Below are 10,594 nucleotides of genomic sequence, written 5' to 3' on the forward strand. Positions count from 1 at the left end.
CATACATAGGTGATTGATTTATCTGAAAACAGTTTCTTCATTGTCATGTATGCCAACAATTAAACGTTCTTGTTGTATAAATACATTTTTAGTTGTAAATGAACTCTACCACCTACCATGATAATCTGAATGCATAAATATCACACCAGTCTTGTGGTAATAAATTCCTAGAAATTGTATCTGTATTATTTCACACTGTCAACTTAGCAAAGTAACACGAATTACAGTGTTTTTTTTTTTATATTTTTCACCTTTATTTAATACTTGAGCAGTGTAAAAAAGGCTAACAACTTTTTAAGTAACCTATGTTTGACTTGAAGTCATCATACAGATCATAAAAAGTGTGGGCATATTTATGTTTTCTGTAATGCATTTTTATAACAATATTAACACAACATATTGTATCTTCTTGTATTACTGTCTTTGAAAGAAATAAAAAAAACAACAATAACAGCAAATTCATACATATTCTTACATCTCAGCTAAAATGGTATGCTGATGGGCAATACTGTAATGTGACTGTAAAGACTTTTTCGGGATACACACAAGGTAATAGGAAATGTAAGATATTTTGAAAGTCATTTCCTTTCCCTTCTGTCATCATTTCCCATTACCACTTCACTAAACTGTTTTCCCTCTACCCTTTTCTCCTCTTGTTCTTCAGTTTCCTCATCTTCCTCCACAGCGTCTTTTACATTTCCCTCTCGTCTTCCTCGGTTCCTCTGTTCTCTCAGTGCGCATGGCAGGCAGTTGACCAGGAAAAGGAGGGAGGAAAGACAAAGAAGAGAAAGGACAGCTCCAATGCCAATCTCTACTTGTCTACCAGCAGTTTTAACCTCTTTCCTCTCTTTTTCCACCCCAGGAGATAAATACACGACACTCTCTTCATGGTTAGGGATCAAAACCGCCTGCTCCAAATCATTTCTTTGAAATATGTCATTACCAACATCATAGTCACTTGTAGAATTGACCATCATTTGCCGATCTTCAAAGTTATCATACAGATCCTTGTTGGAGTCGACAAGCATATCAGTCACATCATGCATCTCAAAGTTGGTTTCCTCACTCCCCATTGGCCAAAAGTCCATGTTCAGGTTCACCCTTATCCAGCCAGAGCCTTTAGCCAATCTTTTTGCCTCGCTTCTTTTTTGGATTGCTTCCAATTCAACATGGTTAGATTCTGGTTCACAGGTGGATACCAGGAGCTCGGCTTTCACAAGAGGACCTCCGCCATCACCTTGTGCCAAGATGCGCTGTGATGGAGCGGGTGTCACAGCAACCACAGACTCGGCCAAAGAGGAGAGCCGGAGAGTAAAGGGAATCCCACTAAAGGCAGATACCGATATGGTGGTGTCGTCATTAAACTGGATCCAAACACTGATAGATGCTTCCTAATAAAATAAAAGAGAGAGAGAGCAGAAAGACTGAGAAATAGAATAACACTGGCAGCATCAATAGTGTTAAAATGTTAGTACTCACTATACTTACTTGCCCGTGGTTGTACAGTGTGTTGTGAGCATTCACTGTTGCTGTGACAATAGATGGATGAGATGGGCTGGAATTAATTGACAGGCCAAGCCCTCCCACCAACTGAACAGAGAGGTCACCAGGAGCGACAGGTTCAGAGGTTACAATGACATTAGCTCTTCCAAGCACTCCATCCCACTGACTTGATATCACCTTCAAAACCAGAGATATGAGAATCAGTTAGGGGTGGAAATTAGGAACCAAGACAGGCCTGTGCTTAAAGGGATAGTTCACCAACAAATAAAAATCCTGTCATCATTTACTCACCTTCATGTTGTTTCCAACCGCAGAACACAAAAGATGATATTGAAGACTGAGTTTTGGTCCAAACAATAAAAGTCAATGGGGTCCATAACAACACTGGACCCTGTTTACTTTCATTGTATGGCCAAAGAGTGTCACATAAAACAGTCAAAGAGGTTTGGAATGACATAAATGACGACAGAATTTAAATTTTGGGGTGAACTATTCCTTCACGTTGTTTATGTATAATGCCACATCAGTAAATTCAGATACCAACATATAATGATGTAATTCCAGGCTTCAAGCCAATTAGATTTCTTTGTTTATCAAGAGCTGCAATATATGGGTTTTCTATCCTCAGCCAGTCTTGGACAAGTTCAGTCACATCCACAAACCAATCCGGTGATCCGAGCATGTAGGTTGGTTGGCCTCCTTGAGCTGCTGATTGGGCAGTGAATTGTGCCAAAATCTGTATAGCGGACCTCTGATAAACTGGTTCACACCTAAAAAAAAAAAAAAACAGACGTTTCAATTTCCTTATGATCAATGCCATTACCTTGCACTATTTGAAAGGTCTGCAGAAGAATATTGGGTAACACTTCACAATAAGGTTCCTTTTGTTAACCTTAGTTAACTACATTAGTTGAGAAACTATGAAAACTTGCAGATAATATAATATTGATGAAATGAAAAGCCACTTAAGTCTATAAAGAGAGTACATTTTTATGCCTGTTTCTTAAAACAGAGATGAGATTATATCAATATGTCCTACTTAAGTAGGTCAAAAACACTCTTAGTTTAAATAATTACATTTAATATGAATTTAAACTAAAATACATTTTCACTTAATAGCAACTAGCATGCAATTAAAGGTGCTAAAGAGGATGTTTTGTTTTATACATTTTTGCAATATTACTTGAAACTGTCTTTACTAACTGATAAAAGACTATTTATTAGGTGCACTGAAAGGAATAATATTAATATACATCATCTGTGCACGAGGTAGGGCCTTAAAAACATCTGCCAATCATTTACGCTATCATCGCGTAAACGATTGGCCCTCTGGCTTGTCAATCACTGCCGTGACGTTCCTTGTGAGAGACGAGCGCAGCTGCACGCTCCAGTAACTTTCCACACTCTACAGGCGCCGCATGCATGTTTTTGTCAGGAGACAGGAATAACAACTGCAGATTATGAGTTACCTGCAGTGAGTCCGACATAATGAATCCAAAAAACACGACACAGCGAATGCTCATTTCAGCTCATTTCAAAAACTCACTAACAGTCTTTGGTTTCTCAGTCGACGAAAAGATCCTCTTAAGCACCTTTAGGTGTCCAAAAATATTAAATTTATTTTGCACTAAAAGGGTTAGTTCACACAAAAATGAAATTTCTGTCATTAATTACTCACCCTCATGTCATTCCACACCTGTAACACCTTAGTTTATCTTTGGAACACAAATTAAGATATTTTTGATGAAATCCAAGGTTTTTTTATTTTATAGAGCAACGAAATTACCATCATTCTTGGTCCATAAAAGTAGTAAAAAAAAAAAATTGTTGAATAGTCAACATGGCTACAGTGGTTCAACCTTAATGTTATGAAGCGACGAGAAATCTTTTTTTGTGCGCAAAAACAAAAAAATAATCACTTTATTCAACAATTTCTTCTCTACCCTGTCAGTCTCCGCAGTTGGCGCAGTGCAGCACTTCCGTGTTTACGTCAGAAAGCCAGCTCAGTACTGAACCGGCGTTCTGACATAACACGGAAGCACTGCACTGTGTTTCGTTTTGTTTTTGCGCACAAAAATTATTCTCGTAGCTCCATAACATTAAGGTTGAACCACTGTGGTTACATTGACTATTTTAATGATGTCTTTGCTACTTTTCTGGATCTTGAATGTAGTAACTACGTTGCTTTCTATTGGGGGATAAAAAAAAAAAAAAGGATTTTATCAAAAATATCTTAATTTTTGTTCCAAAGATTAAATAAGGTCTTACAAGTTTGGATTAACACAAGGGTGAGTATTTCAGACAGAATTTTTTTGGGGTTCATTTTTAACCCTTTAAAAAATAAGTACTCTAGGAAATGCATTAAATAATGTAAACCAATAGGACCTATTTGTAAAGCGTAACCAAATATTGCATACCCGCTCTCACTGTAGTAATTCCAGCCATTGATGGGACTCAGGACAGAGTCAGAGAGAGACACTCGTAGTGGAACTACCGGAGCCCACACAGCCAAGCACAAAGAGCCACTGAACATTCCCAAAGAAAACTCCAGATCCACACAGATGCTCCCCCTTCCTGATTCACTCCCATCCACAAAAAGCACAGAGCAATCATGAGACACCTGCCAGCAAAGAAAAGAGCCATCAGATGACTTCATGTATTTCATGCATTGACCAGACCTCCTCAGAAATCTTCATACCTTGATGATATCTTCATTGGCTGAATGACACTTCACCGCTGTGGTCACATCTGACACTTTGCCATCTAGGCCCACAGCGAGGACAATGACAGGAAGTGACACAGGCTGACTCGTCAAAATGGCCGTGTTGATAATTGTGTTACTCTGCCAATAAAAACAACTGGATCTCAGTAAACATCATATTTTTCCTGTTCTTTACAAACATTATATTGAATATTATTTTTATTACAAGGCTTTCTGAAAGGCTTGATTCTGATTGTCATTCTGAGGTCATTTGCCCAAAAATAACAGACTCAGACAAGTTGATATCATAGGGAAAGGTGTAGAATATTTAGTAAACTTATTCTAGTCGTGATCTTTGTGATAATTTATTGTATGCATATGGAAATTAGCAATACATTTATGATAGTATACCTCTGTGATGGGGGCAATGCCCATTATTTCTCTGTCGATAAAGGAGAAAAAGCTTGTGACTGCCCCGTGTGGTGAAACTGCAAACTTGCGCGTTGAGTACTCCACCCACCAGCTAGCAGCGACAGTCATCGCTACGCCAAAGTTTCTGTGTAAAACCTCAAATGAAAGACAGGATACCTGGCTTAGAGCAGATGTGCTGCAACAAAAGAAAGAGGACAAAGACAAAAATGAAAGGATGGAGGGCAGATTATTCTTTTAACTAACTTTCAGGTTTGTGAATAATGATGAAGATGGTTTAAAAGCAAAACTATGCTCATATAAAGGACTTTTATTGTTTCTTTATTTACAAAACTTTGTTTTTAGATGTCTAAATTGTACTTTTAATGGTTTGACTTGTAGGTGGATGAGCTTTTAGAATCAATGTAATTCCTGAATGGATCAGTGAAATATTATATATATATATATATACATATATATATATATATATATATATATATATATATATATATATATATATATATATATATATATATACATATATATATATATATATATATATATATATATATATATATATATATATATATATATATATATATATATATATATATATATATATATATATATATATATATATATATATATATATATATATATATATATATATATATATATATATAAAACAGATATTTTAAATCACAAATAATATTTCATATATATATATATATATATATATATATATATATATATATATATATATATATATATATATATATATATATGAAATATTATTTGTGATTTAAAATTTATATATATATATATATATATATATATATATATATCTTTTTTTTTTTTTTTTTTTTTATGTAATTTATTCCTGTGATGGCAAAACTGAATTACACCAGTCTTCAGTGTCACATGATCCTTCAATGTTGAAAACAGTTGCGCTGCTTAATATTTTCGTGATGTTTTTTTCCAGGATTATTTAATGAATATAAAGCTCAAAAGAACAGCATTTATTTGAAATAGAATTATTTTGTAAAATTATAAATTGCATTAATTGTAACATTATACATTTTGCATCTTTGTTGAACAAACATATTAATTTCTTTTAAAAAAAAATCTTACTGACCCTAAACTTTTTAATGGTAGTATATGCTATACACTAATATATTGATGTAAAATAGATTAGTAAATATTAATTCTAGAGTCAGTAATTAATTCTCTTACCCAGTGCTGTCTGGATGAGTACCAGTGCTGTGAACAGTGATGGAAATAACATCATGTTTAGAACCTGTTGTCCTCTCTACATTTACCATCCACAGGTCAGAGTTTGTGGTGGGATGGACCTCCAGAGACAACAACCCTCTTTTCATTTTCAGTCTGAAGGTGCAAAACAATATGTGAACAATAACATGCAATTCATTACTACATAAAATGTGCTGAGCAATTGTATGTTATGTAATGATATTAATCTTACCTAATGGTCAGTGACTCCCCACTAAAATTTGCCCTCAAGTTTACTGACACTCTGATTGGTTGTCCAGCACGTACAGGCCCTTTGCTGTAGACAATTTCCACATTGGAATCCAACCAAAACTTCTCTTCCGCACGTCTATCTAAACATGCAGCGCTTTGCTTGGTTTTGTTGATCTCTTGATCTTCAAGTCCCACTGGACCAATGTAGTACATCTTTCTCTCTGATTGCTGTAATACTTCCTCTGCACACCTAGGGGGTCCGACTTTAGGACTGGACACAATGCCAAAGGAAGAGTAGTAGAGTTGAATTTTATCAGACTGGGCTCTAAATCGTCCTGGCACATGTGGATGCCTTCTCCCACGGTTTCGGGAACGAGAACGGTTTCTGCTTATGTGACGTTGCTTGAAAATCTGGTCCAGGTTTGCCTTGATGTTCTGATTAGGCTCAAACCAGTTGTTTGGAAGTGTCATTGTGACCACACACAACCCAAAAGGTGGCTGAGAAGAATTTGAAGAATACTTGTTAATAATAAGAAGAAATTTGGAAATGTATTTTTTATGCCTCTTGAAGTGCGTTTTATAATATATTTTGGTGATTGAAGGTTTAAACAAATATATTTTCAGTTTTTCTGTAACAAGCTGTACTGTTTATAACATATTTTAGCATATATTTGAAATCTATTTTGGCCAGAATATATATATATATATATACACAGTGGGTACGGAAAATATTCAGACCCCCTTAATTTTTTCACTCTTTGTTATATTGCAGCCATTTGCTAAAATCATTTAAGTTCATTTTTTCCCTCATTAATGTACACACAGCACCCCATACTGACAGAAAAACACAGAATTGTTGACATTTTTGCAGATTTATTAAAAAAGAAAAACTGAAATATCACATGGTCCTAAGTATTCAGACCCTTTGCTGTGACACTCATATATTTAACTCAGGTGCTGTCCATTTCTTCTGATCATCCTTGAGATGGTTCTACACCTTCATTTGAGTCCAGCTGTGTTTGATTATACTGATTGGACTTGATTAGGAAAGCCACACACCTGTCTATATAAGACCTTACAGCTCACAGTGCATGTCAGAGCAAATGAGAATCATGAGGTCAAAGGAACTGCCCGAAGAGCTCAGAGACAGAATTGTGGCAAGGCACAGATCTGGCCAATGTTACAAAAAAATTTCTGCTGCACTTAAGGTTCCTAAGAGCACAGTGGCCTCCATAATCCTTAAATGGAAGATGTTTGGGACGACCAGAACCCTTCCTAGAGCTGGCTGTCCGGCCAAACTGAGCTATCGGGGGAGAAGAGCCTTGGTGAGAGAGGTAAAGAAGAACACAAAGATCACTGTGGCTGAGCTCCAGAGATGCAGTCAGGAGATGGGAGAAAGTTGTAGAAAGTCAACCATCACTGCAGCCCTCCACCAGTCGGGGCTTTATGGCAGAGTGGCCCGACGGAAGCCTCTCCTCATTGCAAGACACATGAAAGCCCGTATGGAGTTTGCTAAAAAAAACCCTGAAGGACTCCAAGATGGTGAGAAATAAGATTCTCTGGTCTGATGAGACAAAGATTGAACTTTTTGGCCTTAATTTTAAGCGGTATGTGTGGAGAAAACCAGGCACTGCTCATCACCTGTCCAATACAGTCCCAACAGTGAAGCATGGTGGTGGCAGCATCATGCTGTGGGGGTGTTTTTCAGCTGCAGGGACAGGACGGCTGGTTGCAATCGAGGGAAAGATGAATGGGGCCAAGTACAGGGATATCCTGGACGAAAACCTTCTCCAGAGTGCTCAGGACCTCAGACTGAGCCAAAGGTTTACAATATGGGGTGCTGTGTGTACCATGAGTAAAAAAACTGAACTTAAATGATTTTAGCAAATGGCTGCAATATAACAAAGAGTAAACAATTTAGGGGGGTCTGAATACTTTCTGTACACACTGTATATAGTCAAACCAAAATTTATTCAGACACATTTAATTCATTAATTCAGTTTATTCACTATAGTTAAAAAAAAATGATAATAAAATATGACAAGATCTCAGAGTTAAACTGTTTCAGAAAAAAATTATCTTAATTATGTCAGAAAACACTTTAGCAAAACATGGTCAGGTCAAAGTATCTGAATAATTTTTGGTTCCAAATTTTTTATCAATTTTATTGGTAGTCCACTGTATGAAGAATTTTTGGGTATAATATGTGAGTTTACTTTCTTTTGCTATCCTCACTTACACAAATGAAATATAGTGTCCTGTATCCATTAGTAAAAATATATAAAAAATGTGAATAATTTTTGGTTTGACTGTTTATATATATATATATATATATTGCTGTATTCAGTGGAAGAGTCAGAGTGATCACATAACACTGAGGTTTCCTGACCCATCTATAGTGCGTTTGACCAGCAGTACCTGAGTGATGCAGAAAGCTTTCTGTTCTTCTGTCTGTTTGAAAGCATGGAGAGTAATGCAGGTTCCTCTGTTAACATCACCCCTCATACGAAACAGCACTCGCACCTCAAACCGCTCTCCTCTGTCACCCTCCATCTCTTTGACAATGGTTTTAGAAAGGAGCGATGCAGTGAGAGATGGAGTCAGAGGAGGAATGGCTTCAGTCATCACCTTGAGAAGATGAAGAAGAAGCGGAAGCACAAAAATAAGTCACTTCATATTATTTATCTTTGAAGTTGAAATAAAGGCCATTAACCATAATCAAGACTGTTGTACCTGTGTGATGGTGTAGGAACCAAATGAAGCACGGAGAAGAGGTCTGGAGGCCGTTCCTGATGGAGGCATGAGGAGCAGGGACTGGGTGGAAGAGAAGGGGCTGGAGTTGGTGAAAAGAAGGCCCAGATCGGCCTGAGAGAGGGGGAAAGACTGCCATGGCGAGGGAACAGTGATTCGAACTGGAAGAGATGGGGAGGGAGGTGTCTGACAATGAGCTTTTGATGGAGAAATAGGAAAGTGGGGTAGTTTGTGAGATTAGTAACAATCACTTTATTGTTTAAGCATAGGTTTCTCATATCCAGATTAACCACAACGCCTAAAACTTTGATTTACAAAATGCATAAGTGAAGAATTACATAAAAAATGCTCACACACTTTGGATTAAATTTAAATTTGGTCTAAGAAACTTCAGAAGAATTTCTTTCTCCTAGTGCTCTACAAAAACAAATCCCTTCAAAATATCAGTTAAAAGAGAGAGAAAACAATCACAATGTTAAAGGACATAAAGTAAAGTGTTATGCAGTGTTTTGGGGCGAGTGTAAAAATAAGTCAAACTTACAGAGGATTATGAATAAGTGAAGGATTACCAGTCTCATAGTAGAATACTTCCATTTGAGTCTAGAAAGACCCATTTCATCCATAACACCCTGTAACACAGCAAACAATATATTCTGCTTGTCGAATATTAAAGAGTTGACAAATTATTTTGTTGTTAAATTATTTTCATAAATATATTAATATTGTCAATTAAAATCACATTATACTCATCAAAAATAAAAAATTAAAAAAAATTAAAAAAAATGGTTCTTTAGTGGCATCTATGGTTCCATGAAGAACTTTTAACATACATGGAACATTTCCATTCCACAGATGTTTCTTTATAGTGAAAAAAAAGGTTATTTAGATTACTAAAATGTTCTTCACATTAAGAAATATTGGTTCCCCTTAGAACTGACCATCTTTGGGGAACCAAAAATGGTTCTTCTATGGCATCTCTGCCCTTTTGGAACCTTTATTTTTTAAGAGTGTTCAAGAAATGACATGTTAATATAATTTCAGGTAAAATAAGATGATATAAAGCAAAACAAAAACAAATGACACTATAAAACTTCCAAAAAGTTTGTACTTGCCTCAATGGTCCTTTTAGTTTTTCAGATATGGAAAACTGAAAGTAAGATATCACTCTCCTCGTACAGACATGCTTAGTCTAAAGTGTGATCTTGGTCATCAATCCATCTTCTATCAAAATGCTTGCTTCTCCTTTAGAAGTTTTTTCTTAGTTTTGTAAATATAAAAATATTCCAAGTTCAGGTATGTCAGAAGTGTCCAAATGATTTTAAAATCCTTGTTTTCTTATTTTAGTGTGTTGTTTTTCTCTCTCTCTTTTTTAGTCATCTATAGCACTGCATGGTTAGCTGTCAGTCACTCTCTCTGTCCCTCTTTGGCTGGTGTGCTGGATTCACACAATACGGATTTATTCATTTAAAATGGTAAATAATCCTCTGCTCTCACCCTCCCCCATTTTTCCTCTCTTTATTTCTTGGATATATCTGGCCAAATATAGTTGATGTCCTTCCAAGAAACTCTTTGTAAATCTGAAGACGAAACCCACTTCCTATCTCATCTTAATCTCGCTTTCTCCTCGGGTCCTCTACATTCTGTTTACTGTAATGAAACATGCAACAGATTTATGCTGTCAGAAATGGCGGGTTTCTGAACATACATTAAAGCAATGGAATCTCAATGCTTTTAATGTTTAATTTTAGC

General features: G+C 36.1%; 1 protein-coding gene across 1 annotated transcript; it reads right to left on the bottom strand.

Annotated features, from left to right (window-relative positions):
* Nucleotides 1–352: 352 nt before the first annotated feature.
* Nucleotides 353–9,459, bottom strand: tmem132a (transmembrane protein 132A). The gene is made up of 11 exons (XM_067404962.1): nt 9,387–9,459; nt 8,828–9,042; nt 8,513–8,722; nt 6,096–6,592; nt 5,846–5,998; nt 4,616–4,811; nt 4,202–4,345; nt 3,921–4,123; nt 2,048–2,273; nt 1,489–1,680; nt 353–1,391 (listed from the first exon to the last, which is right to left on the bottom strand). Exons 1-11 carry the CDS (start codon nt 9,457–9,459, stop codon nt 579–581), a joined length of 2,922 nt encoding a protein of 973 aa, XP_067261063.1. The 3' UTR covers nt 353–578.
* Between the last annotated feature and the right edge of the window lie 1,135 nt (nt 9,460–10,594).

This window comes from Chanodichthys erythropterus, chromosome 12 (genome assembly GCF_024489055.1).
Source record: "Chanodichthys erythropterus isolate Z2021 chromosome 12, ASM2448905v1, whole genome shotgun sequence".
NCBI lineage: Eukaryota > Metazoa > Chordata > Actinopteri > Cypriniformes > Xenocyprididae > Chanodichthys > Chanodichthys erythropterus.